The 22,486-nt window shown below is 36.9% G+C and overlaps 1 protein-coding gene across 4 annotated transcripts in view; it reads right to left on the bottom strand.

Moving 5' to 3' along the window:
- The window catches only part of msps (msps cytoskeleton-associated protein 5), a 168,609-nt gene extending 147,219 nt beyond the window's left edge, over positions 1-21,390 (bottom strand). For 3 of the 4 annotated variants that reach the window (XM_081739143.1, XM_081739145.1, XM_081739146.1), the window contains exons 1-4: positions 21,235-21,390; positions 14,082-14,156; positions 8,905-9,095; positions 1,133-1,339 (exon numbers count right to left, since the gene is read on the bottom strand). In XM_081739143.1, the coding sequence (XP_081595269.1) occupies positions 1,133-1,339; positions 8,905-9,095; positions 14,082-14,138 (455 nt within the window). In that variant the 5' untranslated portion in view covers positions 14,139-14,156; positions 21,235-21,390. Of the gene's footprint in view, positions 1-1,132; positions 1,340-8,904; positions 9,096-14,081; positions 14,157-21,055; positions 21,075-21,234 lie in introns of those variants that run through there. The other variant, XM_081739144.1, reaches the window with a different exon arrangement.
- Positions 21,391-22,486: the final 1,096 nt, after the last annotated feature.

The raw sequence follows: 22,486 nt of genomic DNA, 5'->3' as shown, positions 1-22,486 counted from the left end.
TAGGCTAAAGGAGGAGGTGATGATGAGAAATGAATGAAATGGTGGAATGAAGAAAGTGGGAGGAAACAGGAGAACCCCGAGGAAACCCACGCACACGGTGTTTGTCTACCACGAAGTTCACTTGGCGAGAGCAGGGTTTGAACCTGGGATCCCATGCACGAGAGGTGAACGCTCTACCACTGAGCCACCGCGGCCCCAGAATTATTATGAAGAGATGGAGTGATAATGTGAAGGAAACGGATATTACAGGACTGGTAATAAGTGGTGGAGGAAAGGAAGAAACACAGAAAATTCACAGATACAACGTTACCCATCACAAATTCAGATGGCCGGGGATCGAACCAGGGATTTCTTGCGCCAGAGATAAGTGATCTATCACTGAACTACCATACCCACCCCATCATTTCAATATAAAACTGTCTGCTAGAATATGTGGCCAAATGAACTCCTGACGAAGAAGGCTAAACTTCAGAAAAAGCTAGGTTTTCTTTACGTTAGGGAAGAGGTGAGGTGCGAACCGAAACAATTCGATTACTTTGCGCCTTAGGTTGTTCCAACGTGAGAGAACTTTTATTCATTGAAAATAGAACATTGTTCAATGTTTCTTGATCAGATTGTTTCTTTATCTACATCAAGCTTTTCCTTTAATTTTTGTTATTAGCAATTATTTCTTTCGCGACCTTATACTTTCCGTGAGTCACGTACTTTTTTGATTAATGACAATAAATTGAATTAAATTATACAAAATAGAAACTTATTTCATTTCACCAATATATTTAACAAAAGTTACAATATAAAAAAAAAAATCTGATAGCAAATTCTATAGGATATATGGACCTTTCTTAAACGGAAGCTATGATTTAAATTGATCGATGATAGGCGGGACACGATGCACCCATAGAGAGTATATACGCAATGCAACATTAGTAAACTGTAGGAAAGGCTTTTACGTAGGCAAAAAGACGAGGAAATAACATGAAAGATGACCTACAATTGGTAATGAAATTTCTAATCTACTAACGGGTTATTGTTTCTGTGGTGATGAACTTCCAGGTTTCTTAAGCTACTGAGTTTCTTAGATTGGAAACGAAAATGGCTTAAGCGTTATGTTCTAAACTTAAAACCAACTCACTTGAGAGCTTCTGTAGCTGCACCTATGCACGCTGCAACAGCTTTCGGGTTTTTCTGATCCATTCCTTTCAACAGTTCTTCCATCACCTGCTCCCCTTTCTCGATCTCCACATACATCAGCGTAATTTGTAAAGCTAGCTCTTTGGTTCGTGCCTTCTGCGCACCCATAGCCTTTGCCACAACGCCGGACATCACTTCGCCAACAGTTCTGGAAACAATCAGAAGAAAAGTTTTAATACAATACATATATATTTGAAAAAAAAAAAAGAAAGTACAATAATAATAATAATACCAGATGAAAAATCCAGAAAATGTGGAGACACATCAGAAACAAACATCTAGGCTCATGCCGTATAATACCTCTTACAGATTATCTAAAAAGATATTACAATTTTGCAAAAAGCATTCACCAGTTTTTGGCACATAACATGAAACTATCACCGATACCAAGCCATACTACAAATACCACCCAGGTCCAGTATTTGAAAATGATAAATACAAACTCTACTGGATCGAGAATTCAAAATAAATGTAACGGTACCTGCAGACATGACATCACTATTATCGATAACATGGACCAAGAAGTAATTCTCATAGATGTACCAACATCATTGAACAGGGTGTCTACTAAAATTCCAAAATGAAATTTCGTGAGCTTTTCGTGACCTTTTCTTTATCAAATCATAAAATTTTCTAACATTTTCTAACATTTGAAGAGTGAATTTGGGTGCGAATTAGGCCGAATTTTCATCCATGCGATAGAAACTTACTTTGCTTGCGATTTGGTAGCGTCTAAACCCGACCATAGACATTTTTGGTGGTGAATTTTGACGTTTTATAGAACAAAATTTTCCAATCTGTACTTACATTTCTACAGTTTAAAAAAATCGTGACCCAAAAGCTAAATTTCGTGACTTTCATGACCATTTTCTGATTTCGTGACTTTTTTGTGACATTCGTGACTTTCGTGACCGATAGACACCCTATTGAATCATAACATATGTACAACATTCAGTACAAAAGTAAACAAATATAATGACCTGGCTGACCAGGGTTAGCTTTTATTGAAAAAACCAAAAAACCCGGTTTTTTTTTTTTTTTTTTGGTTTAAATAATTTGCTCTATGTATTTATATTACATATCAACAGAAATAAGTTTGTTTCGCAGTGGTGGTGTTATGCAACAACGGGGTTATGCTGGAACGGGTCACATAAGCTTAAAGCGGAATTCGAATCGCTTCTCAGCTTACCTCCGAGAGAAATTATTCTCCGTTTTAATTCGAAACCGCGACTAATTGGCGACACATGCGATGAGTCTGCCAACTCACTCACGAAGGACTTCTGATAAAAAAACGTTGTACTGATCTTTACATACTTGTTAATATAGCTGTCAAGAGTCATTTCAGAAGGACAAAAAGATAAACAGTTGCAAAATTGAAACTATTATACAGAATTATATATAAATCGGGAAACTCCAGCCTTAGACATTGGGAAAATCCTGTTATTACTTCAAATGGAAAGCAATAACGAAAAAATCCCGATATTGCTTGGCATGTAAAATTTGTATGATAATTAGTACGCTAAAACAGTTATTAAATTACAAATTTAGTATGTAGATAATATTCAATTAAATTAAAACAAAGTCCAATCCAAGTTAATGTTGGAAGCTACATAGGCAGTCGCTAAATTTTGCCAATTTCTATCAGTATATTTAAGCAACCTTGGCTTCTTTACAAAACAACAGGCATTCAGGCAAACAATTTGGTTTTGTTTCGTGTGTTTAAGCTTAACATCCTTATGTAGTACCGAGGTTATCAAGATGATGATTTTCGCTTAAAGTCACATCCGAATCGGTACTTGGTCTACACTTGAAAAAAAGGGTTGTGGTTCGACCGAGAATTGAACATGACACGCCTTGATTAAAAGGAGATAAAACTAATGCAGATGGTTTGATATTTGGAAACTTTACCATTAAGTTCATACGATTTAATGCATTTTCGTTATTTGGGGGGGGGGGTAAAAAAAACAGGTGGTTTTTTTAAGAAAAAACAGCTGGTTTAAACCAGCCAACCACGCGGCTGACGAAATCAAAAAGTTACGGAAATGTCAGAAAGTTACAGTAAGACGAAGCATTATCTCAACTACAGAAACTGTCCTTAAAAATAGTGACAGAACTTTAACAGATAAACGCAAAACATCTCCTAACAAATTCACAAAAAACAAGAATACTAGACACCTATGGTCAGAAAGTTCTTGCCAGAGACGGTCGTCAAATTACTAAACTGAAACCGGTTTAAACCGGCATACATAATAATAATAATAATAATAATAATAATAAAAGGGGCAATTTCGATATGAAGTTGGAGCTGACAAGTACCTTTTTTTTCTAGTCTACGCAACCTCTTTCTCAATCCACGCAAAAGGTGCCTCAGAGGTACTTTGGAAAGTACTAATGATCACGACATCAGTAACATGCGGTTGAACAAATTTCCAGCTACTCTTTTTAAATTGATTTGAACACGCTAAACCCAATGAAACTAGTAATTAGTAATTGAGTGTACGAAACACATTATAATATATATCAAAAACTAACCTAGATAATGTTCTTTTTTAAAAAGAATTTTGTCGATATCAGGGTGTCCACTCTCAAAGCGTTTTGAAATTCCCGGTTAATTCCCGGTTTTCCCGGCTCTACTAGATAAATTCCCGGTTATAACGGGCACTAAAAGACAAATATTTTGCGAAAGAGGCGGAAGGATTATTATTTAGTTCCCACCCGAACAACATAAAATTATACTATCGAAAGAAATTATATTTTCTTACCTGTTTTCATTATTTCCCGATAAGTGCATTGATTTTTTTTCTTCTTTTTTGCCTCAGCAATTACCTTTGCCTTTTTAGCTTTCAATTCCAGTCTTTCTCACGTCACACGTTTTCTCTCTCTTTCCATCTTTTCACTCAAATCCTTCGCCTTTTTCTTCAAATGTTCAGTATACCGAGCATGTGCATTTCTGGCCGCATGTATCATATCTTTGTTGATTTTAATTGACTCCAATTCACCTAATGCACTCACACCATCATACACTTGTCTCATGGCAATAAGGCTCTCCTGTTTGATTCTCAAAAATGCATTCAGAATTTACAGAAAATCTTCTCTCTACTGATGCATTTCCGTGTGACAGTATCAAAATACATTGTATAAAATCATTAAGTTCTTGTACACTGTCCTCACTGAATACGCTAAGAAGTTCAACATAAAATGCATCCAGACGCTTCTCCTTTATTTTAAACGTTTTGCAGTGATTATTAGATTCAGGTGACGAAGATACCTTCCAATATTGTCCCATAATTTTATCTGCTTTGCTTCCGTAAACCATTGTTTAGCTACCACCTTCTCCAAAGATAATGTCAAACGCTTCTCCGCTAGTGTCAGGTTGTGACCAATAAGCACAGGGTCGAGACACGAAATAGCTCGAGTAAGTTTGTATTTCAATGGTGACCTATCCATTATTTTACTAATCATCGCTGCGATAGCTTCTCTGCACGTTCGTCGCAGTGTTAGCTTGCCTCGATCCGTTATTTCCTTGATTCCACACATGGCATCCCTAGTTCCAAAGCCTATGTCCACATCTTTAGCAGGAAGAAGATTGTTTGGATCTGATATATCTATTTTTTGAACAGATGAACCTGCTTTATTAAGAACATCACCCTTCACTAATTTTTCCATTAATCTTTGTACGAAAGAAGTGTGCTCTTCATGCAAAAAGGGTCCCATGGGTTAGTCTGTTTGAAATTCGGTCAGAAATGGTTTCACCATTGAAGCAATAGTTGAGAAAATTTTTTTCTCTACAAATGAGAACATTGTCGAGTTAGGTATGAGGCAACATTAATAAGGCTCGGGATGCAACGTCACTGTTTTCTACCCATCTAACAGCACAAAACTTCTTTGGGAAAATATCAGATTCAGTGTAATAAGTGTAGTCCGACCTTCGTGCTGGCGAGTCTTTGAATAAATAAGACAAAGCACGTAAAAACCCCACTAAGTCCCAATCTATCTTCTGCATGTCGGTTTTGAACGCTCCATTAACTACATGAAGACCGCAACTACCAATGCTTAACAACACTGGACTTTCCGGCGTATGTTGCAGTTCAAGTTGCAAATCTGACAATAGTTTAAAATTGACACTTGGCCCATCCTAAATAAGTTTCACCTGAATGAGTTTCTTTAAAACGTCCGAAGATACCTTTTCATTGATACCTTTTAACACATCTGACGCTGTTGAGTATCCGAGAAAAACAGATGTAAACATCTTGTTGTAACAAGAGATTTATTTGAATCCCAAAATCGTACATGTAAATCCATTTGTTGCTCACATCCGTACATTTGAAGTATTTTTAAAACCAGCTTTAAAGATACTCAATAAACTTGTACGCCATTAATAATGTTTTATGAGGACCAGTCCTACAACCTCCTGATGCCGCTTCAATGTCAGATAAGAACGGAATGATAAGTGATCACAATATAATATATATTGTGTAAAATGAGAACTACTGCCGCAACATCTCGATGAAAATTTTAAATTACTCAATAAAGTTGTATACCAATAAATATTTCCTTAGGGCAAGCCCTACAATTTCCTGAAGTCTCTTAATCGTCAGATAAGATAATGGAATGATACCACTTACCACAGTACTAATGTGTTATTTTACGTAAAATAATAACTACTGCAGCAACATCTTGCTAACTTATCTGGTGGTTAAAGATATCAGGAGATTGTAGATTGCTATTCATTTTAAACAAAAATAATAATAGAGAATATATCAAAGAAATAATTCGTGCTACTTAAAGTTGAATTATAGTTAAATAATTTTCCATATTTTTTTTTCTTAAAAGACCAAGGCCAAAACAAAAGACCGCACACATGATTGTTGACTATAACATGTATAACATGACTATGACCTCTTTCAGGTTTCAAACAACCCCCTCTGACGCATCACTACTCTATTCTTTTTTTAAAATACAAAACATGGTCGATAAGCTAACCACAACGTAGGATTCAAGCGAGCGCCTGTTTCACCGTTGCCACGTTCACTTGCGATTCACCATTGATGCTGAATTCGGACGCCCCAAACGGTGGATACCGACAGGATGACGCTGGAACCGACCCAACTAATCATGAATTCAGAAGCGCCCAATGACTTATCGGTAGAAAACAATTGAGCTATGACTTGCGTTTTTAACTTTCGGCCTCCTTCGGCCATTATCGTCGTGTTTCCCTGTTCTTTGGAGAAATTCACGGCTTATTCCCGGTTTTTTCCCGGTTCATGAAATTCCCGGCTATTTCCCGGTTTCCCGGTGGGTGGACACCCTGGATATTTCCAGTACGTCCACGGGTACTCTTCTTCGAAGCTAAGGCTTAAGAATATCGTTTATGCTGTTATTCAGAAGTTAATGTTTTAACAAACAGTGATGTGAAGATTTTATATATATACGAACTCTTAAGGTTACAGTAGTTAGTGCACTAACCCCAAAAGCCACCTGTTCTATATATTTTTTTAATAATATCTAGTCCTGTGATCTTCTGTTTTCCGCATGTCTTCTTCCCCTCGTTAAATATATATTCGTGGGACGTACTGGAAATATCGAAAATATGTGTCCTATCTAGATCTCTGCGTGTGCCGATTGTGCATCTATTCCAGGTTAGGGGCACTCGCATTGCCAATGCGACAGAAACTTCGTGAACTATGCTCAGAGGTTGAAAAGGATGGAGGTGGTGAAAACAATAAGAGTATGTGGATACGATTGCATCGAGCAGATATCCTCCCTTCATAATGACTGACGGGACGCAAGATGATATCTTCTTTGACTTTGCAACAAACAGCCATGAAGGTAAAAATCTCTACATCTCAAAGGCAGTATGGATAACATACAAAGCATATGGATCTGTGTCAGTTTCGGAAACGTATAGAGGTCTAGGAGAAAAAAGCCTATTCAGTGCAGGCACCATCACTGGACACCATTCTGCCCTCCCTCAAGAAACCAGCCAAAACAGGAATCACGATTCGAAGGAGAACGATGAAGCTCTGGTACGATTTGTTACTCCTGCCATGCAGTAGTTTTACAAGAGCGTGCTGAACGCTGCTGATGTCTTTATTTGCGCTTCCGGATTCTGAATCTGAGATGAACGTGTCAGATTTGGTTTTAAACAAGACTCAGGGCAGTCCTGTTTCCGGATTTTATCTACAACGCTCAGATTATTGTATATTTTGTATCCTCGTGTGCTGCAATTTATAAACATTGTCATACACGTCACTGTGTGTTCCCACTGTCCTTTTTCTTTCCACCATTATTTTAGGATATCCAATAATCAGGTACATGCTCAATTTTACACCTCTGTTACGTATTATTCCGCATTTTCGGTATGCGCCATTTTATACTCCAAAGCACAGCCCAGACGCTACACCACTTTTCTCTACAGCTTTGTAACTCAAAACCTCAATTTTTCACTTACCTTGTTATTGCAGAGCGCCCTTCAATTACTTTTCCAATTTACAGTACGAATTCAAAAATGAATAAAAGAAAAATATGTGCTGCCATAATTAATATATCGCAGACAATCATCTTACACTATAGACAACCAGTTCTTCATTCTTTATCTTAAACTATACTTACTTAGAAAAGTAATTATTCCTAGCACTAGCCAAGACATACTATTTTCTTATAAAACATGTAAATGAACTACCATTGAGTACACGTCTCATTAATATTTAATTCCATCTTAAATTGTCGGAAGTTATCACTCAGATGGAAGAACAAGCACATAGTAAGCTATTGACAGAAATTATAAGAAACAGCATCAACAGATTTTTGTTTACACTATATTCTCTATATTCTTCGTAACTCAGAATTCGATAAAAATTCAGAGTGAAAAGTGCTGCTAGATCAAGAATCGAACCTGGCGTTTCGGATTAGGGAGAGAATTCGGAAGTGTGGTGGTTGGTGCCCTGGTAAGGTAAGGTAGAAGTCCGAGCTCGATTCATGGTCCAATGGCACACTCAAACTGAATTTATCGAATTCGTATCTCTGGATGAGACATTTGTATCTCAACTTATGTGAAATTTAAAATCTTTCACAAACGCAATTCAATAACATCCGACTGCTGATAAGACAATTTCAATTATGCATTCTTGATTCACTGTTATTTCGTCTTCCTTGTTTCCTTATGGTGTGCAACAGTATTCCAGCTGCGTAAATTCAAGGACAGCAAATATGTCTTGGATACAATCGCTTTATTTGCCGTTTCATAGTCTGTATGCTGCTTCCTGCTTCTTCCAGACACTCGTGCAATTCTACATTTAGTTAAGATTGTTTTACAAAACTTATAGGCCTATAATATGCACTGGAAATATTTTTTCCTTAAAACTGAATACAGAAAGCAGGACGAGTCCTATGCGGCGACAAATGGGGCACATCAAAACTAACTTGATATTTACTTTCTCTACATTTTTAACTCATTTATTTTCCCGACATATTCTTTGGTCATCAGTAGAATACCTCACGAATCCCAAAATATCATATTACCAAGACCTGAGTGTTATACCATGATTTCTCAATCTGTGACTAACGGAAACTAAAAATTACACGAAAGATGGTTAAAAAAAAATCAAGAGAAAATTTCAACCTGGTTTTCAAAGTGAGCATTCTACCATTGTAGCGCAGGCAACACCATAGTTCGAAGAAATTTACATAAATAATGATAATGAGTTCACTTACTTTCCAGCTATACTGCAGTTCTCGGCAAATGCCAGAACAGCTTCCAAGCCCTTCTCTTGGGCAACGGCATTTCCATCGACGACGAACTTCTTCACCAGCCCCAAATATTTGCTCCATTCCGGCGACTTTTCATCTAATTGCTTAAACAATATTATTATCTCATTGTAAGCACTAAGTCTGGCTTTCCAAACCTATAAGAAGAAAAACAGATGTGAAACAATTAAGTAATTCGAAGAGGAAATTCGAAATTCATTACCAACATTCGAAATTCAATATCAATAAATTATCCTTTTGTACTTTAAGGCATTCGACTTATTACATTCCCTTCCCATTCTCAAAATGAATCCAAGATTTCTGTTTGCGTCATTTACAATTTGATTTATATGATGCTCAAACATAGTTTGTTATCGTATATTACACCCAAATCTTTGATAATTTGTTCTCCCTTTAATTATTTACCACCTATCTTATACTGAAATTTAACAACATTCCGTTTCTCAGTGAAGGACACGGTTTTGCATTTATCTGAATTTATGTTTGACAAGTTGCTCGTGCACCATTCATTTACTCTGTCTAGATCCCCCTGCAAACTGACACAGTCCTGTGCTGTTGTAATGCTCCTATATAATTTTAGATCGTCAGCATAGAGTAGTTTATGTAATGTTTTAATACAATTAGGAAGGTCATTAATGAATATTATAAAATATAACGGCCCTAAATTAGATCCTTGTGGGACTCCAGAAAATTGAATGTATTCGAATGATCTACAAGATTTATAAACCACATATTGTTTTCTGCCCATCAAATATGACTTCATAAGAGCAATTAACTGATCAGAAAAGTTGAGAAATTTAAGTTTATTCACTAACAACGTGTGGTTTACCTTATCAAATGCTTTCGCAATATCTGTATAAACTACATCTATTTGATTATTGCTCTCCAATGTATCAACTAGATGGTCAATGAAAACAATGAGATTTGTTACGGTGGATCTGCCAGGAACGAATCCATGTTGATAGTCCGATATTACTGGTTTAATGTGATTTTCAATGCGCTTATAAATTATGCTTTCAAATATCTTTGCAAATGAGTATAGAATACAAACCGGCCTATAATTTTGAATTTCTTTACTGTTATTATTTTTAGGAATAGGGCAAACTTTTGTAAGTTTCCATTCTGCTGGAAACGTGCTGGTTTGGAGTATTAGGTTAAATAGCCTGTGTAAAGGTAATAAGAAACTTTCTTCACAACCTTTTATTACATATGAAATGAAATGAAATCTTTGAGTTTTACGTCCCACGGTTATGCCGGTTAGGCTAAAGGAGACGGTGATGATGAGAGATGAGTGAAATGGTGGAATGAAGAAAGTGGGAGGAAACGGGAGAACCCCGAGAAAACCCACGAGCACGGTGTTTGTCCACCACAAAGTTCACTTGGCGGGGGCTGGGATCGAACCCGGGACCCCAAGCACCAGAGGTGAACGCTCTACCACTAAGCCACCGCGCCCCCCTTTTTATTACATATGATGGTACATCATCGATACCTAACACTTTGATTATAGTTTTCTGATTGCCATTCGAATCTCGTCCACTTCTATTACAGCTATTTGTAACATATCATTTTTTTCATACATTTTAACTAATGTCGAATCATCTGTTTCAACTAGCAGTGGTGCTCCGTCTGTGTACACTGATTTAAAGTAAGTTGCATTGTTTTACTCTTAATAAAGTTCCAAAACGTAGAAGGGTCATCTTGTATTAAATATTCCGCTCCCTTAATGAAGTTTGTGTATGCGACTTGTATATCTTTCTTAATCATTTTTCGAAGTTTATTAAATTCGCGTTTATGTGAATCTATATTTGACTTTCCGAGTCTTATCGCTTTGCGGTGACGGGCTTTCATTTTAATTTTATTTATAATGTCTAGCGTGAACCAGCTAGGATAGTTTCCCGCGCTCTGTTTCTTTTTCGGAATGCATTTGTCAAATATATTATTTAAGGTGGAATAAAACTTTTCAACAGCGCCATCAACGTCAGTATAGTCACCCAGTACCTCCCACTCTACCTTTCCCAATTCGTGATATAGTTGATTGTGATTTGTCTTACTGAAATTATAACCCATTACTTTACTTTGACTTTTTATCTTTACCTTATTGTTCTGTTCGATTTTAATTAATAGCGCAGGGTGGTGTTTATCCTCTCTAAGTATGGGGAGTTCTCCCTCAAGCACTACATTATTTAAATTTGTTAATACCAAATCTAGTGTTCTACCTAAACTATTCTGAACATCATTAAATGATTTCAAGTCGTATAATGACATGAAGTTTATTTACAAATTTGTACTGCCCCGGGGCGCTCATGAAATCGAAACCCGTACCTTTAATGTCTGGTAAATTAAAGTACCACATGAGCTCCCGCCGGGAATCGAACCCGGATCTCCCACGCCAAACGCATGTACGCTAACCGCTTAGCCACGGAGTAGCACGAACTCAACAAAGAGTTACTTTGGGAAAAACGCATTTTAAACTTTCTTCACAATGAAGAACTCTACAAAACGTTTGTCTTTCAATTAGTTATTATTGTTGAAATTTGTTATGATTATTATATTTTGGGTAAATAAAAAAGCTGGCCAGATGTTGAGTTTGTCTTTACTATTTGAAACACCTCATACTGTATGTAGTAAATCTGTATGAAATTAAAATAGTTGTTGAAAATAATCTAGTCTTTTTTTCGATTCTTAAAGATTATTTGTAAATACTATGTTTTCTTAAAATACACACAATGCTCTAAATATGTTCTGAAATTCAGAGTACACTTGCTTTATAATATTGTAGTACCTATCCCCATCACTCCGTCAACGTAGAGAAATGTTCTCGACTTTGCAACACTATTTTTTCAGGCTACAAGAAAGTATCAACCAATAGGGGTTGCAAACACACTACACATCCCCAACACGACTATCAACAGAGGTGAGTTGTCACATTTAACATTAAGATACCCTACACGGCTGCCGACGAAAGAACAAATCATGTGGTGTGCTTGTTTTTCTTCGAAGTCCGTGGCGCTCGGATGACAAAGTGTACGGTTCATTTCGTTCTTCTCAACAAAAAAAAGAGGAGGAGAAAGAAAGGAAAAGGACTCCATGGCTATAAATAAATTATTGCAAAGAATATGAATTTAAATTAAGTATTTTATATATATATATATATATATATATATATATATATATATATATATATATATATATATATATATAAATTTACTATGGTTATGTGAATATATGCCCATAAGATACAAATGAACACGTAATTAAAAGACAATTATTATTATTATTATTATTATTATTAAATAAAGAAAAATAACCATGGTGAAAAATTACTTGATGTACAGAACATAATATTCGTTCTCCCCATCTCATCATCGCCTCCTAACGTATAATACTATGTTGACATTTTTTAAAAATCCCGCCTTTAGTCTAGCCCTTTTGTATTATATCACATGCCTATCTCACTACATTATTCGATATTAAAATAGCCCTTTCCTCTGGTCTAGTAGCAACCGCGTGTGGCTTTAGTGCACATAGTCCCGGGTTCGATTTCCAATAAAAGCACAAAAGTATATGTAATTTTATAATTCACTTTCATCCATCATCCGATTCATTTGGCCTAAAGGACACGGTCGCGGGACATCTTTTTACATAATAAATTGTCCAATTTGTCTATTGCGAGGTTTCTCAATTTTGGACTCGCGAGAATACGAGTTGAAAAAATGAAATCTTAAGTTTACATCCTATGATCATGCCGGCTAGGATAAATGAGACGATGATGATGAGAAATGAATTAAATGGTGAAATGAAGTAGGAGGAAACGTGAGAACCGCGAGGAAACACATGCACACGATGTTTCTTCACCCCAAGGCTCACTTGGCCCGAGCTGGGATCGAACCAAGGACTCCACGTTTCATAGGTGAACGCTCTACCACTTTTTTCTTTTTTAAAGTTCGTCCCAACCGGAATACTGTTTCGTCATGGACAGTTAGTGCAATTTCTGCATAATCCAAAAACGAAAGGGACACGAATACAGAAAGGTCCAGGACAGTTAAAAATCCGTGCTCTTCAGGGGTATCGAACTCCCAGTGGGTTGCGGCTCATGATCCGAAGCCGAACGCCCGAGACCACTCGGCTATTGCCACCGGCTTTCCATTGAGCCACCGCGGCCCGATATATGAGGGTGCGAAGAAAGATGTAAATGATAAATGTAATTTGGGTCTAGTAGCAGAAAAATAATTTTTGAAAATATGTTGAACTACTACTTTTGAAAGACATGTTTTTATTCGTAAGCATATTGAGGAATTACGAGAATCGTTTTTAAAACAATTGGAATAACAGAGGAATGAAACTCGTTAAAATTTGCAATTTAAATACAAGAAAAATACAAATAGAACTTACAACTGTAAGTGATGAACAGCAATAATCAAAAAACTTATAAACAGGAAATTAATTGTGAGGCTCGCAGGCAAGAAAGTGTGATAAAAGGGGGTCGTGATATAAAATAAATATATCACGACCTAGGGACGCCTAGTCTATTGCATCATTATACAGTAAGTCTTTCGTAGTCTTTTATCTTCCGTGGTCCTTGTTCTAAGGAAGTGCAAGAGAATTTGAATCAATTATAATAATGGAACAGCAGAATGCATACCTCAACGTGCCGGTATATAAAAAGAATAAAGAATTTATACAAATGGCTACACGAAAACTAGATAATAACAGGCATGCGGTAGTCTGAAAATAGTTTTACAAAATAAACAAATTTTGTATCCACTACCAACACAACATTAAATGATCCTGAGTAAAAAGACTCCTTCGTCCTTCTACTTTTTGACGTTTAGGTAAAATGAAGAGGGGTAAGGTGAGAACGTGGCAACAGCGACTTATCAAACAGAAGGCGGAAAGTGTTCTGACCGCCTAGTTGATCCTAGCGCCACACTGAAATAGGAGTTCACAATCACGTCATCTGTGTCTTGCTATAGTTCCTAAATCGAACATTTATGTACTGAAAATGTCAGTGAATCTTGAACTGAAGACTGAAAAACTACTACTGCCAATCGATATATTTATGTAGTCAACGTTAAGTATTAAAAAAATTACATTTAACACGATTTCTTGAATAGTTACGTTACCTTGTGTACACATCTATCCTCAAGAGGTATTTTATTAAATTCTGCTTCGTCCTCCATGGTGATTACAGATCATGCCTAAAACGAAAGAAATTTAAAGTTACAAAAGGATCGAAGTCAAGTTGGTCGTACTTCAATCTGTTATTAATTTCAAAAATATACCTTATTCTGTAATTCAGCGATCGCTATTAAACATTATACAGGGTTTTCATAAAGTCTGGACGGATTTAATTTGCTTATAATTTTCATAAAAATGCTCATAAGGAAATCAAATAAACTGCAAACGGTAGCGGAAGGATTAAATTTTTAGTTGGCAATACTGTTAGATAAGCGGCAACTCTGAACACGTTGAGAGAGGGAGAGGGAGGGCAAGGCCAATTCTGGTGTGTCGAAAGTTCACCAAAGAGTTCAAAAAGCCGGCACCGACTGAGAGCGCAATCCGAAAGTGGCATGCTAAGTTCTTGGAGACAGGAAGCGTCCTGGACCGTCCTCGAAGTGGGAGGCCGCCAACATCGCCTGCAACAGTGAGCAGGGTAAGGGAAAGCATCATCAACAGCCCACAGAAGTCGATTCCTAGACGGTCCTATGCGAATGTGTGGACGTAAATGGCGCCCCGTTGGAGGTGTGGCGGTGAATGAACTGAGCTGGTGCAGATTACAGGTAAAAATTTAATCCTTCCGCTACCGTTTGCACTTTATTTGATTTCAATATGAGCATTTTTATGTAAATTATAAGCAAATTAAATCCGTCCAGACTTTATGAAAACCCTGTATTACCTTCCATATTTTTTTAAAAGTTGTAGTACAACATTTAACTCTCCCAATGTTTCTTTATTTGAATTAACTACAAACTAAATCAACCCCTTTATCACTTGCAAACAATACATCTTATAAAACATTTGAGGATTAATGATTTTTTTTAAAAAAAAAAAGTGAAAACAGTCCTAAGAAAACAAAAATTAAAAGCCTGAAAATTAGATATTAAGATCATTTAATCAAAAGAAAAAAAAATACAAATTTGTGTAGTATTTAAATAAGATTACAAATCATTATCATCATTCATCACAAGCGCCGAAACTGACTCGTTTTCGTCCGAACAATTTCCAGAGGAACACCTGTCAATCTGAGTTCCACAGAGCAACAAAACTTTACACACACGTGTATCAATCTCTCAGTTGTTGTGAAACAAAGTGAAGGTGTTGCACTGAAGAACATTCCATCGAGAAAAGATTAATTTTGGAAGGATACGTCATAGTTCTTTCCCATGCAAACTTCTCCAATTCTTATATAGTAGAACAGTGTCGGAACAATGCTTTGGAATTAGAACGGGACACTATTAGTGATCTAATTAGCACTATGCACGGCAATCTCCTCCACTACTCAACAAATGTGCTAAAGAAGATTCGGAATAAGGCGGCTTAAGAGAATCCGTTACCACAGCTTGTTATGGCCAAACAGTTTATGTAGTCGTGCAATTTATCACGAACTGAGACTGCAAGACCAGCATACATGGTTAAAACTATATCATAGCGGAGCGAAAGAGCAAGGGCACACTGATGAAGCGCAACGTAACAGGTATCGCCTGGATATTTGTTATAATAACCAACGAAGCATAAATCTACTTCTATGAAAAATTTTGGACTATCACCTACAGGTATTCATGATCAAGAACGATGTAACTTCGTGCATCAATGCCAAAGAAGTTTTTATGGTTGTTACTGGCTCACGTAAAGTAGAAAAAATTAAAATCAATGTTTTTACTACCAAAAACACGTATATCCCTACATTAGACTGACTAAATACCAGCACTGATTACGCAGATACCCATTACATGAAACTGCGCACATTTCATTATGTCCGGTTCACAAGGCAGAAAGCCTCTGGAAACTTGCAAACCAGGAGAGGAACAATGAATCCCTGGTACAGCTTCAACGAAGCCTGCTGCAGTGGAAACTGTGATGTTGTGCAATAGTATATATCTTATAGCAATCACATCGAGTATGGTCGATGATAGTGGAGTAATCCCAAGGAAAATTTGTTCTAATGAAAACGGACCAGCCTCTGATTTCTACCATCGTGCCTAGTCACTTGCTATAAATTTAAATATCATCTTCCTTGGTGTTATATCACCTGAGTACAGTGAATGCAAAAATAGATCTTTACATGTTGTAATCTTTATTGGGAATTATTCTTTTCCCTACCTTGCTACCAAATTAAAAGGACTGCGACTTTTTTTAGTGACACTCTTGTATGTCATTGAATTGCGCTGCCAGCAATAGCTCACATTTCTCTTGGTTGACTGATTTGGAGTTTAGCGTGTACTTCTCAGAACCAAACTATATGAGACGTGGGGTTCACACTGGGAATCGAACCTAGATCACCTGTACCAAAGGCATGTACGATAACCACACAGAAGCAAGAAAACTCTTAGGTCTCTTTTAGCATTTTGTGTTGACGATTAACATTTATCATTTTTTAAAGTGATGAAAGTCCTATAATTTTGTGATAATTTGATGTTTGATACCTCGTGTGGCAAACAGCAGGCTGTAGGTTTTAAGCTTCTCAAGAAAAGAAAACTCCTGACTTCCGATTGATTGATTGAAAGAGTAATGCTCAGAACATGGTCCACATGGGACAATCGAGAACGGCCACAGAATAGCTCACGATCATATGCAGTGATGGAAAAATCCTTGTTTTACGTCCCACGGTTATGCAGGTTAGGCTAAAGAGACGGTGATGATGAGTAATGAATGAAATGGTGGAATGAAGGAAGTGGGAGGAAACCCACGCACACGGTGTTTGTCCACCACAAAGTTCACTTGGCAGGGGCTGGGATCGAACCCGGGACCCCAAGCACCAGAGATGAACGCTCTACCACTGAGCCACCGCAGCCCCTATGCAGTGATGGAGACGACTAAAATGAACACTATGTTTTGGTGAAAGAAAAGGTGGAATCAGTACTGGCAGACCACCGATGAAGGCGGTTTGGTGTCAATTGTAACTGTCGAGTAATAGTAAGTAAATTATGTGAGCGACAGCGGATCGTAAAATCATCCACAAAAAACATGAATAGGAATAGAAAGCTGTGACATCACGCTGTTCACCGCCATAGTAAAATAAGTGATACTCAACACAATGCCCTGCGGAACACCAGTTTCCTGCGTAAAGTAAGCAGAAATAATAAATCCAAGCTTGACTCGAAAATAGCGATGAAGAAAGCTCTGGAGGAAAAGAGCCTGCGAATATAAGCAGGTCCTGACACTGTAGTATCATAATGTGTATGTAATTTAAATTACTTCTGAAATTTATTTCGTTTACATTGAAAACAAATGTGATTAATGTCACCTTCCGCCTATTCGCATATTAGTCATGGCGTCTACTCTGGTCTCTTGTAACTGAAAGCTCCCCTCTGACTACAGATTCATGTTTGGAATAGTCTACTATTAAAAAAAAACTCAGTATAGTCGGTAAGGCGGACATCTTAGATTCCAAATATGGCGGTCACGCGACGCGACTACATTCATGTATGCTTATACGGTAATATCACAAACTGAAATACAAACTTCATTCTGGTGCTAAATTAAAGACAATGCATGTTTCAAGTGATTTGAGTTACTATAGCTCCTAGCTCCTTCATGTTGCCGACCTTTTAAAATATGATAGCTATTATCGTAAAAACTAGCTTTATCAGTTTCATTATATTTGTTTGATAGCGGATTACTACAAAACTGCCAGAGATACGGAAAAACACCTCGAAGATAACATTACTAAGTTAACGAGGAGGGTCTTATCTTTCAAACGGTACCTATATTATTCCTGCATCTTTAAAAACTGATGGAGCTAGGTCATTTTATGCAAGGCAAGGTGTTGCATTTTGAGAACTTAGATTGCGCTACAGAGCGAGAATTTAGGAATGCGCAGTGTATGCTTACAAATAAAGAAGAAAAACATTTGGAAAGTCAACTAGTATTGCAATACGTTACTTTGGAAACCCTACACCTCCTGCCGAAAATAGAATTTGGGCATTAACCTAGAATCACGTCATCAATATGACTACCAATAGAAATACGAAACCTAACGTCTTGAATCTACTCTGCGGCACGAAGTACATGACGTGAAATTCATACCAATCTATTAACAGAGTACAAAATGGAAAATAAATCTTAAATTTAACGTTCTGTGGTTATGACCTTTAGACTAAAGGAGACGGATGACAAATGAGAGTAATTCTGAAATAATTGGTGGAATGAGAATGTTGGAGGAAACAGAATTCACTATGTTGTCCACAATAGTATGTGGTTCTAAATAAGGACAACTTACATAACACTCTGTAAAGTAATTCTTTATTAATTTGCAACCCACTGCAATTTCTAACACAAATTAAATGTTTACGTTGTTCGTCTTTCCGTTGTGAGTAGTCTCACGCCCAAATTTTTCTTCTTTACTACGGCTCACCAGAATTTCACTTCCACCATAAAAGACAACTCCCATAGTACCAATTTAAACGATCACCCCCTTGAAACCTGTAACATGTACAATTAAATTCAAAAACTGAATATCATGCAAAATTTGTTCAATAATAGAATCGACCGATCAAATTCGATAGTTCATGTGGAATGACTTTTGAACTTCACTGTACGAAAAAGAAAAAGCCTATGTGCCGCAGAGTAGGCCCAGCATTTTAAGGCTTGTGTTAGCTTAGGCAGAGTAGGTTAATTTAGAGCATTACTTAAGCAGAAGGTTCTTCCAAATTTTGACATATTTCTTACACTTTCAGGTTAGGTTACAGCTTTGTATTTCTTTTAGAGCATGCACTAAATAAGGAACTTTATTACGGTACTACTTGCAGAGTGACTTCAGAAAGGCTCAATATAAATACAGTCGAGGCGTAAGGCATAAAAACTACAGTGCATAAAACACAAACTAACTTGTGCTATGTGACCACTAAAAAGCACGCTTGCTATCTAACCGAGGCAGGGCAAGAGCGCGGGAAAATTTTGGAATTGGGAGGCCAAAATCAGGTAAAATCACGATGTTTACAGGAGAAATGAGCTTATGTTACTTAAGTGTAATTACTAAGTACTTACCTAACCTAACCTAATCCATCAAAAAAAAAAAAAAAGAAAAAAAAAGAAAATACAGGAAGTACGAATGTTGGCTGAACTGCCGCAGGCGGCAGCCCTGAATAAAACCCACATAAATCTGTTTTCAACGTTGTATTACAACTTATCTGTTCTTACTTTCATATAACTTATTTACAATTACCCCTGTTTCATTTCTGGCCTTTACTATTCACTATCAATCACAAATATTTCTTATTTTCATGCTTCTTTTGCTGTTTCCTACCCCCATATACATAAGTATAGTATTACTGCGCAAAATTAGTATCTTGGAACTGTTCAGTGTTGCAAACTACACACTACTCATTAATGACTAAAACAATCCGGCCGATTAAATATCATGTCTTTCCAAAGAATGAGGTTATATTTACATTGAAGTTGAACCATCCTATCGTGACGTCATGTCACGTAGTATTTATTCCACTTTGCACACAATTTTATTGATAAAAAAGTGCGTACAGTTTTACTATACGGATCCATAGTACAAGTAGTAGTAGCAGTAAGAACGGGTCAGAAGCCTCGCAGGAGTCGTTTTGTTCCACCTTGATCACCATAATAATACAGCAGCATACATGTCCTAAGTTAGTTAATCACACAGTGGGTTTGAAACACTGTAAGATTATGCTCTACTGCCACTTCACCTCATACCGCATTAATCCGCAAACACATACAGTCCACAATTTAACTATTTTCCCTTATTAATCACTCTACAGTGATGACCTTTCTAACGTTTGTTACCTCATTATCACATCTAGTCTGATTCTATTCATTTCTCCGTAAATTTTGCATTTCGGGCTGCTATCTGCGGCAGTTAACCCCGAATTTTAAGCAAAGAATTCTGGCCCCCCAAATCCAAATATCCTAACCTACTGAACCTAAGCTACATAAACCATCAAAAAACACAGCAAGAAAGTATGATATTTAAGCAAAATATTTTGACCCCGCAGTTCCAAAAATATGCCCAGTGCCCGAGCGTCAGCGATGGGGTGCGTGCGTAGGAAGCAGGCGCGTCAGCGACGGGGGTTACAAACATAAATGAGGATAGGGGAAGAGCACGCTTACACAGACAATACTTTCACTCAAAATTCGGATGGCATTTAGTATCTCCCCCAACTCGTTTCATGGTTCCAGAACCGAGTACCTTGTTTTTGTCTAAATTGTGATAAAGGTAGAAGTACAAGGGCCCTGGGGGCTTGTAACTCCCTTTGCTAGCTGTCTTTAGCTCAGCTGTATTTTGTAAAGTAACACACTGTAAATCTTGTATGTGCAAGATTGGGGGAGATTCAATATGCTGTGCACTGGCAGTAATTACTTATATTCACACTCTCATCCTTCACGAAAAAAAATTCACACCGTATTTTACCTACAAGTTTTCTATTTGGTAGAACTATCTGCTCGAGTGAACCCTAATAAAGGTCAGGATGGATTAATTTAGTTTTGTTTCGGTTAGGTTCAATATTACTGAATCTACTCTGCGGCACTTAACTCAAAAAATCTATTATATTATCACACAAATATGCACAGTGTAGACCTGATTCATGTGGGTAATTTTTACTTTCAAAATACCATATCATACTACTGTATAATAATGTCTAAATACAAATCCTACAAAGTACAAATAATATTTCGTATTATGACATCTTTCTATGTGAATTCCATTTCAACAGTACTATCAGGATCGTTAATTTTTCATTTAATTTTAGTTCGGCACATATTTCAAATCTAAATTTCTAGCAGACAACATGCATTGTAAGGGAGAATTTGAAAAAAGAAAACACTACACAATTTGCGAATACAAATAAGGCAATATTGAACACCAACACAATCTTCACCTCACTCTACTCATTTCCATACTTACAACACTATTGGAAACCAATCATGTGTAGCACTTTACAAAATTTTAATCGATCACCAAAAATGCCATTGACTTGACAGACTTAACGAAAATTACCGCAATAGCAGTATGACTAGAATCAGTTATATTTTATCACACTATGAGAAATGTAATTACTCATCTACGCTACACTTGATGCTTACACTTTATGTATTCCCCGTTAACCACTAGCTTCTTGCTTAACTATATAATATAAAGTTTCATCACTTGTAATTTTATAAATTCTAAGCTACAAAACACGATTCCCATCCAACAACACCAGCGCCCCACACTTCGCCTTTGCTTTTGACAAATTTCAAATGCTAACCGCTATGTAACATGCATTTGTATTGGTAGCACTTCCTCAAAACGTCACATCCGCCAATAAACGAGAAGGCTCGTAACAAAAAGGTACATTGCGGTCTCTTCCATTAACAGAACTATCATAAAAATCAAGGTAAAGAAACAAAGCCGCTAAATCAAATTAGAATGTCATTATAAATTAAGTTTCTACAACCAATTGGCAATATCAGTATCATTTATATTAAATTTTGACTGAATTTTTGACTAAGAAGAACTTCGTAGAACATATGTTTTCTATCTGGTTGTCATTGACAGACATTCCTTCTCTTTCGCAATTCTTTATATATATGGTAAGAAGAAACTGAAGTCCGTGATGCAAATGTTAATCGCTTTCGTGCGTGCTGAAAAATTGCAGACATAAAGTACGGTTAACAATTGACCTTACTCACTGACATTTATTGTAAATCTAAAGATTACATGAAACACTAGTAGCGGCGTCAGACCTTTTTTTTAAGAAACAGTGGCGGCTTTAGCGGGCAGACCAGGTAGGCACGGGCCTACCCAAATTTTTTGAAAAATATAAACGCTAAAAGATACAATAAAGAGCAGCGTCGGACTGGACAAGGTGGCGAGGCGGAGATCTCCGTCATTGGCGGACGGGGCGAGTAAGAGCGTTCCCATAATCTTTTTTTTTTTTTTTATTTTTTAAAGAGATTTTCAAAACAATTAAGCTGAAAAACAATGTTGTGGAAGGTTAGGAGAGCAGAGTTGTCTTCAACATTGGGAGCCGGGCAGTTTTGAGACTTATTCTGGGGTGGCATCCATTTCATCTTCTTTCCTTTGTGGCAATCGGAGACAAATCATCACATTTCTCTCCAAAACATACATTTCAAATCGGATTATTGAGGGATAGGGACGGCGCGGCTACCTAGGGCGGAAACATTTAGGGGCGGAATGGTAGGCATTTGTTTCTCTCTTTTTATTTTTTTATTTATTTATTTATTTATTTTTACGTGCGGTTTATCAACATTAGCCAAAACTTACTGCGCTTGCGCCCTACACATTTAGGAAAAGGAAGTTAATGAAAAGTTGGATCACCCAAGATAAATTACT

This window comes from Thermobia domestica, chromosome 14 (assembly GCF_964235325.1).
Source record: "Thermobia domestica chromosome 14, izTheDome1.hap1.1, whole genome shotgun sequence".
Classification (NCBI taxonomy): domain Eukaryota; kingdom Metazoa; phylum Arthropoda; class Insecta; order Zygentoma; family Lepismatidae; genus Thermobia; species Thermobia domestica.
This window is presented reverse-complemented; position numbering and strand designations above follow the sequence as displayed.